This window comes from Halichoerus grypus, chromosome 9 (genome assembly GCF_964656455.1).
Source record: "Halichoerus grypus chromosome 9, mHalGry1.hap1.1, whole genome shotgun sequence".
Lineage (NCBI taxonomy): Eukaryota > Metazoa > Chordata > Mammalia > Carnivora > Phocidae > Halichoerus > Halichoerus grypus.
In genome coordinates this window covers 127738830-127765086 of record NC_135720.1, presented here as the reverse complement: position 1 = coordinate 127765086, position 26257 = coordinate 127738830, and the positions used below count along the sequence as shown (strand labels likewise).

Below are 26257 nucleotides of genomic sequence, written 5' to 3'. Positions count from 1 at the left end.
GCTGCAGCTTGCCTTTTCATCCTCTCTATGGGGTCTTTCATAGAGTAGAGACTTTGAATTTTAATGATGTTCAATTTATCAATCTCCTTTTAGGGTTTAGGCTTTTAGTGTCGAGTCTAAAAACTCCGTGTCTAGCCTGAGATCCTAAATATTTTCTCCTTTTTTTTTTCCAAAAAGATAATACATTTCAAGTTATTTTTAATATAAGGAATGAGGTTCAGGTCGATTTTTATTTTATTTTATTATTATTATTATTTTTGGCCAAGAGATGTTTAATTTCTCCAACACCATTTGTTGAAAAAGATATCTTTCCTTTGTTGACTTGCTTTTGCAACTTTCTGAAAAATCAGCCATTGAGCAGATTTCTTGAACTTTTTTTTCTGCCTTCTCTGTTCTATTCCATTGATTTGTGTGTCTGTCCCAATACCACACAGTATTGATTACTGTAGGTATCTAGTAAGGCTGTGTAATTCTTTTCACACACTGTTGGATTCAATTTGCTAATATTTGTTGAGGATTTTTTTAGGGTGTGGAGGGGCAGAAGGAGAGGGAGAGAATCTTAAGCAGGCTCCATGCCCAGAAAGAAACCCAAAGTGGGGCTTGATCTCACAACCCTGAGATCATGACCTCAGCTGGAACCAAGAGTCAGATGCTTAACAGACTGAACCACCCAGGCTCCCCTTGTTGAGGATTTGTTAAGTTTCTGAGAGATATTGGTCTGTACTTTTGTTGTTGATGTACTTTGCCTGGTTTGATGGTGTCAGGATTATAAAGGTCTCATTAAATGATTAGGCAGTGTTCCCTCCTCTATTTTCTAGAAGGGATTAAGTAAAATTTGTGTTAGTTCTTCTGTATATTTTGGGAGGATTGTCTAGGGAAACCATCTGAGCCTGGGGTCTCAAAATTGTGAGTTCAGTTTATTTAATGGCTATGGGACTATTCAGATGATCTATTTCATCTTGGACGAGTTTCGGTTATTCTTAGTATTTGAGGAATTGGTCCATTTCTTCTAAATTGAATGTGTGAGCATAAAGTTATTTAAGGTATTCCTTTATTTTCCTTTTTAATGGCTGCAGTATCTGTAATAATATTCCACTTAATTCCTGGTATTGGTGAGTTGTATCTTCTCTCTTTTTGTCTTTGTCAGTCTTGCTAGAGGTTTATTAATTTAATTGATTTTTTGGAAATTCAATCTACTTTCATTGACTTCTATTCTAATCACTATTATTTTCTTCCATCTACTTGATTTGGTTTTATTTTGCTCTTTTTCTAGTTTCTTGAGATAAGATCTTAGATTATTGATTTTTCCTTTTTCTGACGTAAGCATTTAGTGCTACAGATTTCCCTCTCAGCATTACTTTAGCTGAATCTCACAAATGTTGATCTTCATTTTTATTCAGTTCTATTTTTTATTGCCTCTGAGATTTCTTCTTTGACCCAGGGATAATTTAGAAGTGTGTTTAATTTCCAAGGGCTTAAAGGTTTCCCCTTGTCTTTCTGTTATTGACTGCTGGTCAAATTTCATTATGATCAGAGAACATATTCTATTCAATTATTTTCAGTTTGATGAAGTTTCTTTTATGGCCCAGGATATATCTGTGAATGATCCACAGGCACTTGAAAAAAAAAAAAATCTATATTGAGCTGTTGTTGGGTAGAGTGTGTGTGTGTTTAAATTGATATTTTTTGTTGATTGTGTTGTTCAAATTTTCTATATCCTTGCTGATTTTATGTCTGGTAGTGCTATCATTTGATGAGAGGGAAGTGTTGAAGTCCTACACTATAACTGGGAATTTTTTTATTTCTTTTTTCAGCCCTGTCAGTTTTTACTTCATGTATTTTGAATCTCTGCTGTTTGGTGCATATGTATTTAAGACTGTTATGTCTTACAATTAGATTGATAATTTAATTATTATATAATGTTCCTCTCTGTCTATAATTGTCTTTGCTGTGAGCTCTATTTTATCTGATATTTTATCTGATGTTAATTATCTATTATATTTGATATTAATATGGCCAATCTTGCTTTTTAAAAATTAATGTCTACATGATACATCTTTTTTTCATTTTTCTTTTTACTTTTAACCTATGTCATTGAATTTGAAGTACACTTTTTTAATAAATAGCATGTAATTGGTCATGTTTTTAAATTCAGTCTGTGGATATCTGTCTTTTACTGAGATAGTTAGACCATTTACATTTAAGGTAATTATTGATAGGGCTTAAGTCTGCCACTTTAAAATTTGTTTTCTCATTATTTCTTGTTTTTTTATTTCTCTGCTCCTCTTTACTTCCTTCCTGTGTATTGCTTGAACACTTTTTGAGATTCCATCTTGATTTATTTTTGGTTTTTGAACATATCTCTTTGTGTAGTTTTCATAGTAGTTGTTCTACTTCTCACAATGCAAATATGTGACTTAGTTTCCTGGTGTCAATATTTCACCTGCTTGAGTCAGGTGCAGACACCTTACTTCCATTTAAGTACCTTTACTTTCCCCACTTTTAAATATAATTGTCTTGAGTAACACAGTGTTATAATTATTGTTTCAGTTGTCAAATATGATTTATAACACCCATAAAGGAAACTAGAGTACACACTCACATTTGATGATCTCTCCCTTTTTCTCTTCTCTTTCCAGATGCTTCAAGAGTCCTTCTTTTGTCATTTCCTTTCCACTGAAGAGCTTCCTTTAGCCATTCTTTAAGGATAGGTCTTCTAGTGACAAATATTTTAGTTTTCCTTCACCTGAGAACATATTCTGCTTTCATTCCTGAAGAGTAGTCACTGGATATAAGATTTGTGGTTGGCGATATTTGTCTTTCAGCACTTGAAAATGTGCTATTTTGGTCTGCACTATTCAGCTTGTGCATCTGGGGCTCCCACCGGACCCTCCTGCTTACCCCTGAGAGGAGCTTCTCCAGGCCTGGCCACCTGGTGCTCTGGGTGGGGAAGGGAATTTCCTGCTTCAGGATGTTAAGAGGCTTCCTAGTCCAGTCACTAGTAGCAGCAGGATCCACCTGCTAGTGCCACTCAGCTACCTGTTGTGTCTTGGTCAGGGAGGGCTGTCTCAAGCAGCAAGGAAGAAGATTGCATCCCCTGGATGTTCATTCCAGTCTGGTTTCCAGGTTATCCTCTTCTCCAGTGCTATTGGAATCACTTGGTGGTGTTGGTGGGACTCTTTTTGAAAAGTAGGTGAATGAGCCTACGTAGAGCACTATCTGCTGATGGGATGGGCTTGAAGATGCTGGGTCTGGGTCTTCTGTTGGGTGGTTGGAGGGTGGGATTAAGTTGCTTTACCTTACATTGTTGCTCCAGTCCTGGGCTCTATAATCACTTCTCCTTCCTCATTATACCTTTCAGAGTTCTCCCTTGGCTGCCTTTTACATTATTTCTGGACTTTATAGTTATACTTAGAAGAAAGGAGAAGGGAGAAATGAGTCTAAGCCATCTGATCTTAACAAGAAGCCCCTAGTTGTTGTATAGGGTCCCACAGCATTTTAAACGTTTCTTAACATTTCATTTAGGGCTTGAAAAATATGGAAATAGATAAATGTTTTTAAGTGTGGTAAAATACAGACAACATGAAATTTACCATTTTAACCACTTAGAAAGTGTATACTTCAGTGACATTCAGTACATTCATATTCTTCTGCAACCACCACCACCATCCATCTCCAGAACTTTTGTCATCTTCCAAACTGAAACTCTGTACCCATTAAACACTAACTCCCCATTTCCACCCTCTCCCAGCCCTGGACAACCACCATACTGCTTCTTGTCCCTGTGAATTTGACTACCGTATGTCCCTCATATAATTAGAATTGTACAGTATCTGTTCTTCTGTAAATGGTTAAAATCACTTCGCATGATGTCTTCATGGAAAGGGGTAAAATTTGAGTTGGCAAAATTTGTTATTCATCGAAGTGTTTTAAAACATTGGCGAGAAGAATTTTAAATTAGTAGCTAACTTGGGACTTTGAAACCCATAAAGCCTGATATGTAGTATGAACTCAACAATGTAGCTATCACTATTATTTTCTTCAGTATTTTGTTATTCCTTTCCTCCCTAGCATGAACAACTAAAAGTCATAGGGGGTTGAGTCACAGTTCTGTTTTTGTTCCTTTTTGTGACAACTAGCCATAATCTTTATCTATTACCAAAAATGCACCAAAAAAGAAATCAATAGAGATAATCCAGATCACTGAAAATTCATTGGGTGGAGGGGGGTGGGAATAGAGCCTCAATATGGGAGTCAGAAAGGCTTAACTTCAGACCTAGATTCTTATAATTTAATGTCTTTTGTCAAGTTCCTTAAATGCTGAATCTTGTTTCTTCGCCTATAAAAGGGAGGTAACAGGCCCTATCTGAGGGTTAGTGATAATTTATGTAAAGATTTATATATATGTGTGTGTGTGTGTGTATGTATGGGCATCTGGGTGGCTCAGTAGGGTTAAGCGTCTGACTCTTGATTTCGGCTCAGGTCATGATCTCAGCCCAGCACACTGGGCTCTGTGCTGGACATAAAGCTTGCTTAAGATTCTCTCTCTCTCCTTCTCTCTCTGCCCTTTCCACCCTGTGTGCAATTGTGCTTTCTTTCTCTCTCTCTCAAAAAAAAGAGTTATACATATAATAGATGCTCACTAAATCACTCCTGTGTTAATGAATTGATTTCCATAATATTAGATTCATCCTTGGGTATGTTTATATCCTGCTTAATTATGGTATTGGGCAATGGCTCTCTCTATCCTTACCTGTAATTTTCTTTTAACACTAGGGAGTGACTACTGGGCAAAATAATTTATTATTCTAAATAGCTTTGGATGTTCTAAGTTCAGTGAAAGTGTTAATTGATGATAACCAAGGAAAGCTTATGAGAAACATATTAAAATTTCTGAATTCTTTCATCGTGCTTAAGATGAAGTGTTTAATATTTTTAAGAATAAGGAAAATAGATGCTTTCATGAAAAATACTTTCATAAAAGGGTAAAGTCTTCTTAAGGATGGCAGAAATGGGTGATGTTTAAAAATTATTCCTAGAATAACCAAATATATTCCTAGTCTTACATTACAATAATATTTTATTAGGCAAGGCATGCATGTGTGAATTTATTTTTATCCTGCAGATGCAAAAATACTCAGAGATTTCTGTTGGATTGATATCATGGCAGAAGTATTTGCAGTTCTGTGCCAGCAATAAGGTTAATCAAATAGCTTGAATTAAATAAGTAGCATATGCAAATCTGTTTTTGTAAACTGAAAAATACTGTATAAAGCATAATGTATTATTACCAATCAACTAACTGCTAAGATTCATGAGTAGTACCCAAGGGTCACATGGGTTGAAGTTCCATGTGGACAGATTGTGGTTTAATGATTTGAACAGAAGTGAAAGTAGGGATGGTTTTGTTGCTTTTCTGCTGCCAATAATATTAAAACATCCCCAAATATGAAACCATTAAGCTTCTTAACACTTCTAAGAAACCAATTCATCAAATATGCCCTTTACTTGTTACCAAGCACTTTGGACTTTGGAGGGAATAATCCTGGCCAAACCTAAGCTCCAATTTTATGATACTTGCCCTTTGTCAACAGTTAAATTTAAAGATCAATTGGTTCATTTGTTCTTCCTGCGAAGAAAAGATGAGAGAATTTCTTGTTTCTCGACATTATGACAAACTTTTAGCTATTTGTGTTTGCACAAGAAGTTAGTGTTTATAGGTTGAAACCACGCTGCCAGCTAAGAATGTTGTCAACTTATTACCTGAATTTATGTAATTTCTTGTTTGTTCACTGTATCCTCAAATAGATATTGGACTATCTCTTTAAAAGTGGTTAAAACATTTTTTTTTTCCTAACTAGAAACTAGATATTAAAAAATCATATTCCAAAAATTTGAGACATCTATTTCTTTTTTTTTTTAAAAGATTTTATTTATTTATTTGAGAGAGAGAATGAGACAGAGAGAGAATGAGAGGGTCAGAGGGAGAAGCAGACTCCCCGCCGAGCAGGGAGCCCGATGCGGGACTCGATCTCGGGACTCCAGGATCATGACCTGAGCCGAAGGCAGTCGCTTAACCAACTGAGCCACCCAGGCGCCCTGAGGCATCTATTTCTGATGTCGATGAGCAATACTAAGGTTCTAGTCTGTAGCTGCGGCCAGGGTCACTGCAATATGTCCTGGAGAATTCATACTTTGGTGCTTATTTTGGCCTTTAAACTGTTCATTTGTACTGTGAACTAGATTATGTACTTTTAACTGTCAGTTAGCGGAATGCATTTCAAGTCAATTTACTAAAATAGTCACTGTTAAGCGGTATATTTGGACAGAGTTGACACCTTTGACATTTTCTAAAATGGCAAAAATAACTGTATTTAAGGGTATGATTTATGAATGTCGTGTGCCTACAGAACTTCCATATGATTATGGTTTTCACGTAAGCTGCTGGGACTCTCTCCACAAACTGCTGAAAGAGCAACTGATTAATACCGTGAGATCAGATATTTAACACAGACAGACACACGTACAGAAACACATAAAAATACAGTATCAGTCCAAAACCTATGATCTTGTTACTTCTTAGAATCGCCTTTGTCTAACGAGAGAATGGTTGAGGCCGCAGCAGAGGCAGAAAGGGTAAGATTGATAGTATAGAACTGCCTTTATGAAACACATATGCTTTGGTATCAATAAGGAAAGCAACTTGCAATGATTAAAAAGTATTTCGAACCCTTAGTTGTCTTCTAGATTGCTGGCCTCTATTAAAAACTTCTTAAAATAATAGATAGCTTTAATTCTTCAAGCAAAAGAAAAATTATATCATCTTAAAGATTTTCTATATTTATTACATAGATGTGACTTGAATAAGGGGGAAAAAAGAGCAAAATCTCTTGTATTGCAAGTTTTAAATGTACCAGGCTAAGGTTTACTTAATTAGAACCTCGAGGCAATAAAGGAGCCCTTTTTAAAATTCTGTGATTCTTAATATGCTAAATAATGCAAAGCTTCGACTCTTCAAGCATGAGACACGCATCTGGCAGCTTAACATTTAAATTACAGGGGGAAAAAATTCCTCACTTCAGTAGTAATTTTCTCAAAGAAAAGAATAGAAAATGTACTACAACTAAATTTAATTTCTTTTTAGATTTCCATCCTGTCTAATTGCGGACATTTTTCTAGGTTCTTTGTATTTATATTTTTTTACACGTATTTTCTGTACATTTTATTAATGTTTAATTTGGAATGCTTCTTACTGTTAGAGCTCTTGAAAAATTGTGGTGTATTTTTCTTAGTAAACTGTTTTGAGAAATCTATCTGATCTCAAGTAATAAAGACGATGGTCTAGAAAATAAAGGGAAAATGGAATTTCAGAGACACACAAAAGTATTACTGATGAAAAAGCAACATTTTTCAGTTAGTTCCACTTTCAAGCCTTAATTTTTTTTTAGTATTAATGTTTTCTCTGTTTTGTCATTTTCTGGCTCTTTTCATGCAAAAGTTATTACAAACGGCATTCTTTCTTTGTATTTCTCCAAAGGATAGTGTCAGATCCTTGATTAATTTTACAAAGGTCATTTGAAAAAACCATTAAAAATATGCCAAGTAGAAAAGATTAGCACAACACAGGGAGAACACACTTTTATAAACATATGCATTTATATATAGATAGGGTACTGTAACATACAGTTTTGACAAGTGTTTTCCTTGTGCACCTCATACATTATTAAAAATATGACTGTTCCATTTATTTTTTTCTAGGTAATCCCAGCTGACACCTTCCAAAGGCATCAGCAGGTTTCTCTTATTTGTAGACATTTTGTCCTTTTCTCAATATGAGAGGATCTGATGATTAATTGAGTAGTAGTTCCATAAAATAAAGTGAACTTTTGAAATAATTAACCTGTATTTGTATTACTAACACATAAACATGGGTGCTAGTTAGCCCATGACAAATGAATGTATCCATTTATACTTTTTAATTAAAAACTTAAACAATATTGCAATATCCAATTTTAGCTATGACAGAGTACCTGGCATTAGACTAGCTCTTCGGCTATAATCAAAACTATTATACTGGAGAGAATGTATGAAGCAATGTTTTGAGCATTGGTCATCAGGAAGCACCAGATTTCCTGATCCTTGAGAGAAGAGAAGTTTTGAGGCAAACCCTGGCTCTCTACATGGGCACAATATTCTGACTGTAGAGCAGTGAAGTGGAATCCTAGCAGAGAGTCTCACTGAGCTAAGGAGACAGAGTTTGGCATTCAGGGCAGCTGAAACAGCTGGGGTCTGCAGAGTAGAACACAGAGCAGAGATATGTAGAAGGAAACCCAGAAGTCTGTATTACCAGGTGAGCCTGAAAATAGAACAGAGATACTAGAACTGGAATGGAGATGAAGTTCAAACCAGGAAAGGCATATTAATACCTCATTATTAATTTGACAGCAAATTAAGATGACCAAAGTCTATATATTAGGAATAAAGAACATTTACAATTGCACCAAAAAAGAGTAAAATACTTAGGAATAAACTTAACCAAAGAGGAGAAAGACCTACACTCTGAAAACTATAAAACACTGATGAAAGAAACTGAAGATGACACAAACAAATGAAAAGATATTCCCTGCTCATGGTTTGGAAGAATTAATATTGTTGAAATGTCCATATTACCCAAAGCAATCTACAGATTCAATGCAGTAGCTATCAAAATACCAACAACATTTTGTGCAAATCTAAAACTAACAATACTAAAATTTGTATGGAACCACAGAAGACCCTGTATGGCCGAAGCAGTCCTAAGAACAAGGCTGTAGGTATCATAATCCAGCAAGATATACTACAAAGCTGTAGTAATCAAAACAGTATGGTATTGGCGCAAAGATAGACATATAGGTTAATGGAACAGGATAGAATCCCCCCAAATAAATCCACATTTATAATTAATTATGACAAAGGAGGGAAGAATATACAAGGGCGAAAGGATTCTTCTCAAAGAACGGTGCTGGGAAAACTGGACAGCTACTTGTAAAAGAATGAAACTGGACTACTTTCTAACACCATACACAAAAATAAACTCAAAATGGATTAAAGATCTAATGGTGAGATCTGAAACCATACAAATCTTAGAAGAGAACACAGGCAGTAATTTCTCTGACATTAGCCATAGCAACAGTTTTCTAAATACGTCTCCTAAGGCAAAGGAAACAAACGTAAAAATAAACTATTGGGACTACATCAAAATAACAAGCTTTTGCACTGCAAAGGAAACCATCAACAAAACAAAAAGATAAGCTACTGAATGGAGAAGATATTTGCAAATGATATATCCCATAGGGGTTAATATCCAAAATATATAAAGAACTCCTAACTCAACACCAAAAACACAAACAATCTGATTAAAAAATGAGCAGAGGACCTGAATAGACATTTTTTCCAGGGAAGATAAACAGGGTGGCGAAGAGACACATGAAGAGATGCTCAACATCACTAACCATCAGGGAAATGCAAATAAAAACACAGTGAGATATTACCTTACACCGGTTAGAATGGCTGAAATCAAGAAAACAAGAAATAACAAGTGTTGGCAAGGATGTGGAATAAAAGACCCTTGTACACTGTTGGTTAGAATGTAAGTTGGTACAGCTATTGTGGAAAACAGTATGGAGGTTCCTCAAAAAATTGAAAATGTAATACCATATGATCCAACAATTCCATTACTAGGTATTTACATAAAGAAAATAAAAATACTAGTTCTAAAAGATATATGAACCCTTATGTTTATTGTAGCATTATTTACAATAGTCAAGATATGGAAGCAACCCAAGTGTCCATTGATAGACGAATGGATAAAGAAGATATATATATATCACAGCCATAAAAAAGGATGAGATCTTGCCATTTGTGATAACACAGATAGACATAGAGGGTATTATGTTAGGTGAAACAGGCCAGACTGAGAAAGACAAATACCATATGATTCCATACATTTGTGGAATCTAAAAAACAAAACAAATGAATAAGCAAACAGAAAGCAGAATCCGGTCTGTAAATACAGAGAATAAACTAATGGTTGCTAGAGGAAAGGGGGTAGGGGGATGGGCAAAAATGGGTGAAAGGGAGTGGGAGATACAGGCTTCCAGTTAAGGAACGAATAAATCGTAGGAATAAAAGGCACAGCGTTGAGAATCTAGTCAATGATATTGTAATAGCCTTGCATGGTGACAGATGGTAGCTACACTTGCGGTGAGCATAACACAATGCATAGAGAAGTTGAATCACTATGTTGTACCCCTGAAAGTAATGCAGCATTGTGTGTCAACCCTATGCAAATTTTTAAAAATCCTATATATATTAAAAAAATACTCTAAGAGGCATACTCTGAATCTTCCTGAAGAAAGCCTAAAACCATGCTTCAGAAAGATCAGCAGAGGAGTTAGGGTTTTGAGATTGAATTCTGATAAATTAGAGTGGCTTGGAAACCCTTAGTTTTTCACAGATAGGTTGTAACTAAATGTAAATTCAAGCCTACACAAGTTTAATGGGATTTGCTGGTAATTGTACCGTTAGCTAAAAATAAACAAAACAAACCAAACCAAAACAAAACAAAAACCCCACAATACATTTCCAAGGATGATAACAGAATCCAAACTCTTCTCTAGTGTACATTATATAATCTACAATTACTAGACACGCAAAGAAACAATAAAATATAAATCTTAGACAAGGAAAATAGTGAATAAGAATAACCTCAAGATGATTCAGATATTAAATTTAACAAGAAAAGCCATGGAAACATTCATTATAAATATGTTCATAAATTTCAAGAAATTACTTTCTAATAAGTGAGGGAAAATATGATCTTAATGAATGGTTAGATCATCCCAGCAGAGACAGGGAAATTATAATCAATATAACCAAATGGAAGTTATGGAACTAAAAATCCAAGAATTAAAATAAATTAACCAAGATGAAGTACAGAAAAGAAAAAGCTGACAGAGAAATGAAGAGACTCAAGAGGCCATGGAGAAATATCACAAGCTTTTAATACAGGTAAGGGGAATCTTAGAAGGAAAATGGAAGAGATATGTATTAAAAGAGTAATGACTGGAAATTTCCCAAATTTGATCAAATATACTGACTTATAGGTTGAATACCCTCAGTGATCCTCCAAAAAATAAATAAATAAAAGGGAAACTTGTATTAAGAATATCATAGTTGGGGTGCCTGAGTGGCTTAGTTGGTAGACCCTGAGACTCTTGATCTTGGGGATGTAGGTTTGAGCCCCACGTTGGGTGTAGAGATTACTTAAAAAATAAAAAAAATAATATCATAGTCAAACTGAAGAACACCAAAGTTAAAGTGAAAATTCTGAAAAAAGAAGAAAAAAAAGAAAAACATTATATGCAATGGAACAATGATATGAAAAATGGCCAACATTGTCATTAGAAACAATGGAGACTGGAAATCAATGTAATGACATACTTAAAGTGCTGAGGAAAGAAAAGTCAATCAAGAATTCTGTATCTAGCAAATATACGCTTCAAAAATTGAGGTTGATTTGAAGACATTTTCAGATGAAGGAAAGCTGAAAAAATATTTCTCTAGCAGACCAGCACTATAAACAAACAAAGCTAGAGAATGTTCTTTAGGTTGGAGGAAAATGTTATAAGATGATTTGCACAAGAGAATGGAGAAATCCCAGAAATGGCAAATATAGAGGTAAATACTAAAAACTCATTTGTCTAATAATTTTCTTTTTTTTTTTTAAAGATTTTATTTATTTATTTGACAGAGAGAGACACAGCGAGAGAGGGAACACAAGCAGGGGGAGTGGGAGAGGGAGAAGCAGGCTTCCCGCGGAGCAGGGAGCCCGACATGGGGCTCGATCCCAGGACCCTGGGATCATGACCTGAGCCGAAGGCAGCAGCTTAACGAACTGAGCCACCCAGGCATCCCTGTCTAATAATTTTCTTAAAATGTAACTATTTAAATAAAATAAAATGGCATTGTGAGGTAAGGTTGTAAACCATGTACTGATGAAAGACATGATAACAATAGCTCATGGGATGAGGGGGTGGCAGCTGAATCATACTGTTGTGAGTTTATTATATTCATGATGTGAGAGGTGTGAAGTGGACCGTGGGAATGTCGGGTGTGGAGTGAAATTCTATAATATTGACTATAAATAGACATGGATAATTTTAAAATCCATGCTATTAGTTCTAGATTGAATAGTAAAACAACCTCAAAGTTGCAGAAATAATAGAAAATAATAGAGGAAAGAATAGGAAAAATAGAGAAAATAAGATATAATACTAAAAACATATGTAAGTAACCCAAAAGAAGGCAGGGGAGGCTTAACAGAAGAACAAAGAAGCAAAAAGCACAAAGCAAAAAGTGAATAGCAAGATGGCAGACAAACTCAACCATGTAAATAATGGCATAAAATGTTCAAGACTAAATAGTTAAATTAAAAAGCAGGGACTGTCAACCTAAATGAAAAAGCAAGACCCCACTGTATGCTGTCCACAAGAGATGAATGTAAATTTGAAGATGAAAGATCAAAAATATATACCATGGAAATGCTATACCTAAGAAAACTGGTGCAGTCACATTAATATCTCATATTAGAAAGAGTAGACTTTGAGACAAATATGAAAGGGGCAATTTATTAGGGAGATACATTAATCCAAAATATGCTCCTAATGACAGAGATTAAATATTCATGAAATATTCTGAAACCATAAAACTAAAAATATACAGGTGGTGAGCTCTTTGACATTGCTCTTGATGATGACTTTTGGATTTGGTACCAAAAGCAAAGGAAACAAAAGCAAACAAGTGGGATTACATTAAACTCAAAGCTTCTGCACAGCAAAGGAAACCACCAATGAAATGAAATGAAGACAATCTACCAAATGGGAGAAAATATTTGCAAATAATATATTTGATAGGGGATTATATCCAAAATATATAAATAACTTATACAACTCAATAACCAAAAAAAAAAAAAAAAAAAAATCAAACAATCTGCTTAAGAAATGGGCAGAGAATCTGAATAGACATTTTCTAAGGTAGATATATGGATGGCCAGCAGGTACATAAAAAGATGCAAAGAGTCTCAATATCACTAATCATCAAGAAAATGCAAAGAGGCAAAAAAGAAATCAAGTAGGATATATAAGACCTGAATGACACTATGAACCAGCTTGATCAAATTGATATTTACAAAGCTCTTCCAGCAACATACACCTTCCTTTCAAGGAAACACAGAAGGTTTGCAAGATAGATCATATGTTGGGTAATAAATTAGATCTTAGTATATTTTAAAAGATTTAAATAATACAACATATGTTTCTCTGACTTAATGGAGTAAGATTAAATGTTTCCTTCTGTAAATCAGGAACGAGGCAAGGATGTCTCATCTCATCACTTTCTATCCTGGAGGTCCTAGCCAGTGCAACAAAACTTCCAGAAGAAAACATAGGAGAAATCTTTATAATTTTGTCCTTAGACGGGGCATAGAAATTACTTACTTTAAGAGAAAAACAAATACATTGGATTTCAACAAAATTAAGCTTTTCCTAGTCAAGCTGCCATTAGGAAAAAATAAAAGACAAGTTATAAACTGAGAGAAACCAACTATAGTACCTGTATCTAAAAAATGGTTTGTATCCAGACTATATAGACAACTTTTACAATTCACTAGTAAGAAGAAAAATAACTCACTTTTTTTTTTTAAGACTTTTATTTATTTATTTGAGAGAGAGAGACATAGTGAGAGAGGGAACACAAGCAGGGGGAGTGGGAGAGGGAGAAGCAGGCTTCCCCGTGGTGCAGGGAGCCCGATGTGGGGCTCAATCTCAGGACCCTGGGATCATGACCTGAGCTGAAGGCAGATGCTTAACGATTGAGCCACCCAGGCGCCCCAACAACTCACTTTTTAAAAAATTACAATACTTGGAAGTTTCATAAAAGGATGTATGAATGCCCAGTTAGTTCATAAGGAATCTTTTAGTCATCAGGAAGTGCAAATTAAAACTGTGTGTTACCACTTCATGATTACTAACATGTTAAAATTAAAAAAAAAATAACAACACCAAGTGTTGATTTGACTTGGAGGAAACTTTCCTACATTGCTGGTAGGAGTATAAAATGGTACAATCGCTTTGGAAAACTAGCAGTTTTTTGTTAAATGAAATAAACATTTATCAAAGACGCAGTGATTCCACTCCTATGTATGTACCAGATAAAAATGAAAACATGTCCACAAAGAGACTGCAACATGAGTGTTCATAGCAGCTCACTCACAACAGTCAAAAATTTGAAACATGCAAATATCCATCATTAGATGAAATAATAAATAAATTGCAGTATAGTCACCAAATGGCTTATTACTCAGTAATTAAAAAGTGATAAATATCAAAATACTGTTCTGGGTGGAAAAAAACAGACACAAAAGAGTAAATACCGTGTTATTCCACATGTATGAAATTTTGTAACAGGATTCTAACTTGTAGAGGTAGAAATCAGATTAAGTGGTTGCCAGTGGTTGCCAGGAGTTGTGTGTGTGTGTGTGTGTGTGTGTGTGTGTGTGTGTGTATGCTGGGGATGGGGGATCAAGTGCAAAAATATGGGAGTATTTCAGGGGGTGATGCTAAATGCTTTATATTTTACTTGTGGTGCATATGTTTGTCAAAACTCATCAAATTAGAATATGTACATGTTATCATGTATAAATTATCACTCAGCGCTTTGATTTTAAAAATAATAATATTGGATTCAGATATTCTGGATTTAGCCAGGGAGAATACAGAGTGTGTGGCAACAGAGTTGCCAATAACATCATCATCTCGTTCAAGTGTTAAAAGTCTGCAAGGAGTAGGGTGGTCCTTGCCCATTATTTTTTTTCTAAATTTTTTTTTATTTTTATTTTTTAAATTTTTTACTGAAATTCAATTTAGTTAACATATTATTAGTTTCAGGGGTAGAATTTAGTGATTCATCACGTTGCATACAACACCCAGTGCTCGTTACATCAAGTGCCCAGTTACCCCATCCCCCCACCCATTACCCCTCCAGCAATCCTCAGTTTGTTTCCTAGAGTTAAGAATCTCTTATGGTTTGCTTTCCTCTCTGTTTTTATCTGATTTTATTTGCCTTTTGCCATAAACATAGCATACAGAGTTAGAGTGATGAGGTGAGTACCTCTATGAAGGGAGTCTGTGGTGAGCCATCATTCCTCCCTTGGTCTTACTAGTGCTCCTACCTCCAGTCTGAAATCACTGGTTCATATGCTTGTCTGGTCTAGTAATAAAAAAAAAAAAATGTTTTCAACATCTCTTAAAGGCTTTACCCTGCTTGCAGGTTCCTTCAGGCTGGCCCTAAATACTGAGAAGGGAAGGCAGAACTTGAGTACATTCTTTTCTGAGTATTATTCTTCTACCCCTTCTCTACATCTTGCAAATCATGGTTATTGACTCCTTCAGGATCTTATCAGGGGCAGGCCAGGGCTGGATGGGCAGAGGAGAGCTTATTTCTCTGGTGTTGTCAAATGGTAGAAGTTGTTAGGTTTTTAAAAGCTGGCCTCTTCTTTCATGGGACACTTTTATGCTTTCTTTGGACATACACTTACACTTTCATATCTTTCCCTTTGCCAGGGATCTCTCACTTTGTGCTGGTTTTTTACCACTCCTTTATTAGAATCAGACACTTCGTGGTACCCTTCTAACTTTGTCCTTTTTGTATATGCCTGTACTACAGAGAAAGAAAGAAAGTAAGCATAATTGAATGGAGAACATACATTAAGGAAGGAAGGGCCAAGAGAAATGAACATCATCCCAAGTGAATCAGCAACACAAAGAAAAGGAAAGGAGGAAGTAGAAAAATAAAGTGAATAAAAAAGAAATAAAGTAAAACATATAATATTTCTAATAATATGATAATTCCCCCAGTAAAAGATACTGTCAAACAGTTAGAAAGAAAACCCGCAGCTTACAATAAACATGCTTAAAGAAATGTTGAACACCTATGAATGAACCGATACCAGAAAATTAAAACAAAAATAAAGCTGTCCCAGGAAGCAATGTCCACATCAGGCAAGTTGGCATTTAAGGTTTAATAAGGTCTAAGCACTAAGAGAAGAACATTTTATAATGAGAAAAGGCATAATTTATGAAAAACTTATATGTATCAAATAACACAATAGCTGAATATAAAGCCTAACCTAAACTTGTTAGGTTTTATATATGTGACAGACATATACAAAATACAACAATAGAGGCCATTCTCTCTGATCATAATCTAAGAATATTATAAATTAATAATTCAAAGGTGATCTACTGGTGGCAAGGATTTAGAAAAATAGATTTTTAATAAATTGCTAATGAAAATATACATATAAATTTTATTTACATATTTTTATATATATGCAAATGTATAAATATATATAAATATCTATATAAGTTTTTTGGAAAGCAACCCAACAACATCTATTAACATTTAAAATATGTCAACTCATTGACTAGAAATCTCACCTTAGAAACCCATCCACAGGAATAAAAGCAGTAATATGGATGGGTACAAGTACATGGATTTTATTGTAGCATTTTTTTTGATAAGAATATAGAAATGAAGAAAAATGGATGTCATCAGTGGGGAATGGTCAAGTAAGTCATGCTGCATTTGCAGTATAATATGCTATACAGCCATTCAACATAATAAATTAGAGCTATAGTTATTGACTCAAAGGAAATGCCATCAGACATTGTTGAGCGAAAAAGGGTATAGGCAGGTATATGTAATATATAGTCTTTTTGTATAACGGTGAAAAATAGCTCTATCAATGTGTGTGTCCCTATGCTCACATATGTGTGTGCATGTATATATTTGGTTAAATGAGCATGGAGAAAATAGAATGGGTTATGGGGAGCGAGTGGACTAGAGAGGTGTTAGGGGAATGTGGATGGAAGATAAGAAGGGGGATCAAGGGAAAAATTCATTTTAAGTAAAATATAGTTAGGTGTGTATTTTATGACTCAGAGATGACCATGATTTCTTATTATATGAGAAAAAACTGTTGTGAACCAAAGTATAGGCATAATTCTGTTTCAGTTAAAAGTCACTGCTTATCTGTGTCTGTGTGTTTGTCTATCTATTTGCCTTATATGTGCATTTGGGAGAGTGAAGAAAGTTGGTTAGGTTTATGGTTGAAAAGAGGAACGAATGGCTATAAAATCTTAACAAGGTCAAAGAGAAAATGGTAAATGATTAGCTGTGAGTCACAATAGGGAAGGAAAACTCATGGAGGAGATTTTTGAGTCTGGGTGGCTTGGCAAAATAGTGAAAAGGAATAGGAAATAAGGGGAAGGAGTCCTTTAAGAGGAACGAAGTTTGGTTTTATTTGCATGTCTAGCCCTGGGGTGTTAGGAGGACTTCCAGTGTCATGGTTGCTCTCCTGAATGGTGGTCAGGGAAGTATGAAAGAAAATCATGCAAGAACATCATGAATCGCTTATTTACTTATAATTTGTTTCTGTACACTTCATTTGACTATCTAGTGTGGACAAGTTTTGTAAGCTTATAAGCAAAAAGAGAAACAATAAAGGAAAAACACTCATACTCATGATTATATAAGACTGAGAACCACATCTTACCCACACACACACACCCACCCCCCCCCCCCACACACACACACACCTCTCAAAGAAATTAGAAGGCAAACTGCAAACAGAAAAATATTTTGAACCTGTGTGCCAGGGAAACAGTTAACTTCTTTGATATGGAAAGATAAAAAATCTTAAAGAAAATGTTAAATACTCCAACTGAAAAAAATTGGGGAAATGGCAACTTATGACATAAAAAGCATATGTGCTCAACAAACAAAAGTGTTCACATATTTAGAATTACAGGATTGCAAATTAAAATAACTATGAAATGTTATAATTTTGTCTACCAAGGAGGCCAAACTGAAAAATATAGTGACAGTCAGTTTTGGCAAGAATGTGGGTAAATTGGATACTCTCATACATTACTGACTGCAAATTGAATTTTGATAGTTCTTTGTGTGAATCTTAAGTGTTTGATTTAATATTCCTGATCTTAGATACTCATTTGTGAAAATAAGCACAGATAAATACTAAGATTTTTTTGTGAAATTGTTCAATATGATGTAAATATCCAACCAAAGGGGGCTGGTTGAGTAAAAACAAATGATATACTATGGTGCAGTGATTAAAAATCAGACTTTGAGGAATATTTAATAATGAGACAATATAAGTATAAAAAAGGATGAGAACTGCATATACACTATGATCATAATTTGATAAGAATTATATTATGTATATATGTATATAATATATAATTGTTACATTAGGTATATAATTAGATGAAGTGTACATTAATAATTATCTAATATATATGTATTTACTGTATACATTTTTATAAATAAGAAGGTAGGTTTTAGACCAGAGAACATTTTACATAAGAACAAAGAAAATGTTAAGGACTTTTAGAAGACTATCTCTTTTGTTGGGACTTTATTACCTGGATATACACGGCATTACTATGTTTTAAGATAAAGCAATATAAATTCCATTATGTCAGAGATTGTTCCTGGTAGGCAGGATTTCTAACATAGTTTCCCAAAGAAGTCCAAGCACTTATCCCCAGAAACTGTACACACCATGAGAGAGCTATTCTGGGTGCACCTAATCTAATCACATGAGCCTTTAAAGGATAGAACTTTCTCAGGCTGGTAAGCAGAAGAGAAGGCAGAAGGAAAAGTTGGAGAGATTCAAAGCATCAGGATGCATCCTGTGGTCGTTGGCTTGAAGGAGACCGCAAGGAAAGCGTGAGAAGGAAATGAATTCTGTCAACAACCAGCAAGCCTGGAAGAGGATCACAGGACCCAGAGGAGAACTGCAGCCCTGACTGATACATTGACTTGGGCCTGGTAAGACTTGAAGAAGAAGAACCAGCTGGGTCACGTTTGCCTAGACTTCTGACCTGCCAAATACTTAAATGAATATTAAGTCGCTAAGTTGGTGGAAATGTGTTCCAGCAGCAATAAAAAATGAATATATTGCTCAATGTTTAAAAAGTATGTATAAGTAGAAAATGGGGTATGGTTCTTACATAAGATGTAAAAGAAGGATTAAGTTCATGGGCTTTGAGGTCAAATAGAACTGGGCCTAAATTTCAGATTTTTTACTGGTTAGCTGTCTAATTTGTGCAAGTTCTTTGATCTCTCCGAGTCCCAGTTTCCAAGTCTGTCAAATGAGGTAATGACAGCTCTTTTAACAGTTTGTTTTGTGTGAGTGTGTGTGTGTAGTAAACAATATAATACATACGAAGTTTGCTAAAACGCTAAAAATTCATTCTATTGTTATCTCATATTTGTTATTCCAGCCACCAGTTATGCACTGAGAATTTGAATTTTAAGTCTTTTTTTTTAAAATTTTTTTATTGTTATGTTAATCCCCATACATTACATCATTAGTTTTAGATATAGTGTTCCATGATTCATTGTTTGTGCATAACACCCAGTGCTCCATGCAGAACGTGCCCTCCTCAATACCCATCACCAGGCTAACCCATCCTCCCAACCCCCTCCCCTCTAGAACCCTCAGTTTGTTTTTCAGAGTCCATCGTCTCTCATGGTTCTTCTCCCCCTCCGATTTCCCCCCCTTCATTCTTCCCCTCCTGCTACATTCTTCTTCTTCTTTTTTTCTTTCTTAACATATATTGCATTATTTGTTTCAGAGGTACAGATCTGAGATTCAACAGTCTTGCACAATTCACAGCGCTTACCAGAATGAATTTTAAGTCTTTTAAAAGAATGGCATATTTATTTTTTTTTTAATTTTTTTATTGTTATGTTAATCCCCATACATTACATCATTAGTTTTAGATATAGTGTTCCATGATTCATTGTTTGTGCATAACACCCAGTGCTCCATGCAGAACGTGCCCTCCTCAATACCCATCACCAGGCTAACCCATCCTCCCACCCCCCTCCCCTCTAGAACCCTCAGTTTGTTTTTCAGAGTCCATCGTCTCTCATAGTTCTTCTCCCCCTCCGATTTCCCCCCCTTCATTCTTCCCCTCCTGCTACATTCTTCTTCTTCTTTTTTTCTTTCTTAACATAGATTGCATTATTTGTTTCAGAGGTACAGATCTGAGATTCAACAGTCTTGCACAATTCACAGCGCTTACCAGAACACATACCCTCCCCAGTGTCCATCACCCAGTCACCCCATCCCTCCCACCCCACCCCCCACTCCAGCAACCCTCAGTTTGTTTCCTGAGATTAAGAATTCTTCATATCAGTGAGGTCATATGATACATGTCTTTCTCTGTTTGACTTATTTCGCTCAGCATAATACCCTCCAGTTCCATCCACGTCGTTGCAAATGGCAAGATCTCATTCCTTTTGATGGCTGCATAATATTCCATTGTGTATATATATATATATATATATACCACATCTTCTTTATCCATTCATCTGTTGATGGACATCTTGGCTCTTTCCACAGTTTGGCTATTGTGGACATTGCTGCTATAAACATCGGGGTGCACGTACCCTTTCGGGTCCCTACTTTTGTATCTTTGGGGTAAATACCCAGGAGTGCAATTGCTGGATCATATGGTAGCTCTATTTTCAACTTTTTGAGGAACCTCCATACTGTTTTCCAGAGTGGCTGCACCAGCTTGCATTCCCACCAACAGTGTAGGAGGGTTCCCCTTTCTCCGCATCCCCACCAACATCTGTCATTTCCTGACTTGTTAATTTTAGCCATTCTGACCGGTGTGAGGTGGTATCTCATTGAGGTTTTGATTTGGATTTCCCTGATGAAGAATGGCATATTTAAACTGTAATTCCACTTCCTTTCCTTCTCTCTTTCTTATCTTGATTTTGACCATATCAACCTCACTATCAGTGAATTCTGTTTTAGACTCAAGGAAGCACTTTTAACAGTCTACAGGACTCTCATCTCAATAGATTTAAGTGCCAGGCTTCTCACACAAGGGGTACCTGACCCATCGGACTCTCCCTGAAGAAGGACATTTGTTGGTATCTGCCTTCAGTTTGGCACTGTGGACTGGGAGCAGAGTCAGAAAATACAATGAAACTGTCGCTGCTCAAAATGCATGAGCCACATAGACCTTGACTGGGGAGAAGAGGGTGGCTGGGTCATCTCTAGGGAGGAAAAATTTTCTAAAGCATGCAGACATGGAGACCATGTCCTAAAACTTTTACACTATGGAAATCTCATTTAAAAAAATGTCCACAAGAGCAATTCCAAAGGGCTAGGGGATGATAATATTTAATCCGTGGAGGACGGAGGGGGAGAAGAGGACAAGCAGCAAGACTTTGGATGCTTATGGTATATGATACATGTATACTTAAAAAAAAAAAAAAGATGTTGAGTCAACCTTATGAGATTGATTAATTGATTAATTTATAATTTAAGAAACAGTGTTGGAGCGTTGAGTGGCTTAGTCAGTTAAGAATCTGCCCTTGGCTGAGGTCATGATCCCAGGGTCCTGCTCAGTGGGGAGCTTGCTTCTCCCTCTCCCTCTGCCCCTCCCCTTGCTTGTGCTCTCTAGCTCTCTCTCACAAAACAAACAAACAAACAAAACAAAAAACAAAACAAAAAAAACCAGTATTGAAGGTACACTATTTCAGGCCCTGTGTTAGACAATGCAGAAGAAACAAGATGAACAAGACATATTGGCTGCGAAGAGAGTTTTTTGTTTTTGCAGAGTTTTTGATCTAGAGCAGTGGTTCTCAACTGCGGATGTCTTGTCCCCCAGGGGACATTTGACAATGCCTGGAGACATTTTTGGTTGTCAAAAATGTGGAGAGGGGTGGAGAGGTGGAAGCTATTGCTGGCATCTAGTGGGTAGAGGCCATAAATGCTGCCAAACATTTTACAAAACACGGCAGCCCCCATAACAAAGAATTATCCAATCCAAAATATCAATAGTGCTGAGACTGATATAAAATAAATCATGTACGATATGTAAAAGATAGCTCAGGTGGACAATACTGGGCACAGACAGAGAACAAAATCTTTTAGTCTCAAGGTATTGAAACATTGGTATGAGATGCAGAGGAGTTTCTTTGAAAACTCGATCCCAGAAAAATAGCTGATAATGGAGAATCCTACCCAGATGTAGGTAGGAAAGCAGATCAGACACAGCTGCTCCTTGTAAATTGCATCCATGTGACGTGGCCATTGGTAGAGTTCTACTTGAAGTTCATGCATTGACTGAATTAAAATTGTGGAGGATAGAACACCTTAAAGTCTCCTTCTTACAATTCTTTATTTTACCCCCATTTGTCAGGCTTTATATAAACTCTTAGATTACAGTAGTATAAGCTTACATATCCTCTGAAGTGAAAATCTGTAATATATTTTTTCCACCTTTTGTTTTTAACCCTAGGAAGCATTTCTAATAAAATTGGTCCCTGCCCTATGGACTGTGATCTCAATCTCTTAAAAGAAGACCACGAATTACACAAGAAGGTAAGATGAAAGCTGTAGACGTTGGCTTTGGAAAGACCATGAAAACAGTAGCCCCTGATTATTAACTATGATTTCTTAAAATATATTTACAGGTAGAAAGTAATTTGGTCTTCAAAGCAGGTTTTGAAGTGTGGGACATGCTAAAGCAGCTGACGTTTGTGAAATCAGTAATGCCAATAAATTTTTATTACATCCGAATCAGACTTCTTTAAGCTGTTGAAGACTTTAGTTAAATTAATCAGTCTACAAGACTCTTTCCAGCTTGGGCAGGGTGATTAGAAAATGTGCTGATTGCACTGTGTTGTATTTGGCATGATCACGGCTCCCATGAAGTCTGTCCAGAAACTGTCTTGATAAATTTATAAAAATTACATATCCTGGCTTTTCAAATGTTGGCTAAGTTAATTTTACCAGCATTGCTGGACCCAGTTTTTAGATATTCAGCCATTTTCAAAATCCACATTTATGTAGAGCAAGTGACTTTGGGTTTTAAGTATTCAGAAAATTTGGCCTAGCTAGAAAGTTGAAGTGAAAGGATTGTCCTCCAATTCCTGCTTTTTCCCATACAAATTACTTGAATCATTAATTTTCCACTTTCCTGATTAAATAAGTATAGGTATATAGATCTAACTTTTTCTTTTTTTATTTATTTGAGAGAGAGAGAGCAATAGCACAAGAAGGGGTGGGGGAGGGCAGAGAGAGAAGCAGACTTCTTGCTGAGCAGGGAGCCTAACATGGGGCTCGATCTCAGGACCCTGGGACCATGACCTAAGCCAAAGGCAGACGCTTAACTGACTGAGCCACCCAGGCGCCCCTAGAACCAACATTTTGCCTTACACTCAAGACAGACTTTAAAGTCAGTCTTGTTTTCATCTCTACATAGTGGGCCACCATCTAATCAAATAAATGACTAAGTTTTTAATGTCTAGATGACCACTACAGCATTCAAAATTGCTATGTTTCTATCACAGTTCATATTAAAAAAGGAAACTTAGGAATCAAAAGTTTAGTGAAATTTGTAACGATGACATTTGAACTCAGTATTTACTGAGTGCTTGGATATGACTAGGGTCCAGGAAATGTTCTGTCCTCTGCATCAAATAACTCATCTTGTTCTCACAGCCAACTAATGGGACAGATACTACCATTATCATCATTTTCCCTATTTTACAGGGGACACAAATAAGGCATGGGAGACAGAGTGAGTTAGCCAAGATAACGTTGCTAATAAGTGCATAGCTGGGCTTTGAATCCAGACTGTTTCTGGACTCCACATTTGTATTCGTCGTGAAATAATACTTCAAAATAGTTGTGAATTATTTTCTCCTTTTAGCTAGGTATACATCATGTCCTACTTCTTGGGTCGTATACCTTAATTTAAGGGCTAGGATAAGGAAACAAAGAACAACTTGCTAGGAAGGGAAAGGGAAAAAGCTCATGTCCTTTTACATATTACATATTAAGTACTATTATGTATTTTTTTTAAAAAAAGATGTATTTATTTATTTATTTATTTATTTATTTTAGAGAGAGAGAAAGAGCATGAGCAGGGGGAGGGGCAGAGGAAGAGGGAGAGAATCCTCAAGCAGATTCCCACTGAGCACGGATCCCAATGTGGGGCTCGATCTCACGACCCTGAGATCATGACCTGAGCCGAAATTAAGAGTCAGAGGTTTAACTGACTGGGCCACCCAGGCACCCAATGTATTACGTACTTTTGTGTATACTCTTTGTGACACTGAAGAAAGGGTATACACATGAGACTCCCAGGATATTGTGGATCTAATATTAGTCTTCTAAGTACTTTTGTGAATTTTCATACTAATTGTTGAATTTAAACTTTGGAATTAGAAAAAAGGCTTAAACATGTAAGGTGAGAAAGAATACAATCATCCAGAAGAGCTAAAATTCTTCCCTATATTTTCTGGGTTTACATGTTCAATTAAAGAATTCTTTTTCACTTTTTTTTTTTTAAGATTTTATTTATTTATTTGACAGAGAGAGAGAGAGAGAGACAGCGACAGAGGGAACACAAGCAGGGGGAGTGGGAGAGGGAGAAGCAGACTTCCCGCTGAGCAAGGAGGCCAATGCGGGGCTAGATCCCAGGACCCTGGGATCATGACCTGAGCTGAAGGCAGACGCCTAAGGACTAAGCCACCCAGGCGCCCCTCTTTTTCACTTTATCTTTAATATTATATTTCAAAAATTGTGAGTCAGTTGCTTGGGATATTATGCTCTTCCCTGGGGGTTGGCCACTTTGAAAAGGTGTCTTAACTGAATAGCTTCAGGAAGAAACTTGTTCTTATCAGGAATGTGTCTCAGTTAAGTCAGTGGTGTGAAAAGAGAGCCAGGCACACACCCATCACCCAGAATCAAGTGACTGAATGCTGTGGACCAGAGCGGTTATACCACCTACTAAACCTCAGTCTAAGACTCTTGACTCCAACTTAAGAGTTTTCCTTTTTCCCTCATCTTGGCATGCTTACTGGAGATTAATTTGGATATTCCATTGATATGAAAGAGCTAACCTAGGCAATTTCCAGGGTGGTTGTGGGCAAATGAGGTTAACATTCAACTTCACAAGGCATGCATCAGTTTTCCAAATAACACATGACCAGAGAACAGTCGAAATTTGTGGTTCCAAGAGGCCAGAAATACTAGCTCCCCTCCAGAGGGCAGAAAGAGAAGCCTGGGGGGGGGCGGGGTTGGTTACTCAATTTAGAGGTCTCTCTAGGTAAATTCTAGGCAGCCAGGGATACCTTATTTCTCCCTGGGCATTGCTAATGGAAAGCCTATCTTGACAAATTCTCTGGTACACATACCATATATGAATTCAAGAAAGAGGAAAGAGTATTCTTGCCGGATGGCCTCAGGATTTAGGCTGGTTGAATTTGGAGCTATGATTTTTTTTTTTTTTTTTGGATGCTAATAACAGCATGGATGAGATTGAACATGATGTCATGTTTGTTTGCTTTGATATTTCAGATGCACCTGGTGTTTGTTGTTGTTATCTCTGACTTATAGTTCTGTGATCTTACGAACACAACAAGCCTCTTAGCAGAGTGCCTCCACCCCAAACCTTCCTCCACTGCCTTTTTAAAAAAATGGTGTACCTCGTGGGGCAGGCATTAAAGCATCCACCACTGCTCCCTTCTGATCTTCCCAGGGCAGTTCAAACACATTTGTAATCCTCAGGATTCAGCCTTTTATTCACTATTTCCTTTTTCTAAGGCTTGCTCTTTTGATGAAACAATCCCCTTGCTCTTCATCTGGCCAGATGGGCAGATGAACAGGGCTCCTCAGAGCCATGCACAAAGACCCTGTAAGGAGTTTGGGGACAAATGCTGCCGCTAAGTGGAGCTTCATTGTGCTAATGCTTTTCCAATGCACTGGTACCACTGGCCTGTGAACTTCAAGCTCCTTTCTCCACCCAAAGACTTACCTTCTCATCCGTCCTGTCATAGACACCCTTCTCCACTAGCTGATTGGGCCATGAAAGGAGTTCTGGGGAAGGAGCAAAACCTCTGAACACAGAGATAGGGACCCTGGGCTTTGCTTCCTATCCTATGATGCAATTTAATGAGCTTATCGTGTCACGAGTTAGACAACTTTGAGATTTAATATAAATCTTCCTATAATATTTTCTACTTAACTGCTTCATCGTAATGCTGTAATAAAAGCAAAAGAAAGGATGTGAAGTGTTCCATTGATCGCCTGGGCTATGTG

General features: G+C 36.4%; 1 protein-coding gene across 1 annotated transcript in view; it reads left to right on the top strand.

The window, feature by feature from the left end:
- Positions 1-26257, top strand: part of LOC118555715 (uncharacterized) — a gene marked incomplete at its 5' end in the record, with an annotated part of 226852 nt that overhangs the window by 115880 nt on the left and 84715 nt on the right. Inside the window, one exon of the mRNA XM_078054373.1 lies at positions 22449-22531. Within this exon, the coding sequence (XP_077910499.1) occupies positions 22449-22531 (83 nt within the window). The remainder of the gene's footprint in view (positions 1-22448; positions 22532-26257) is intronic.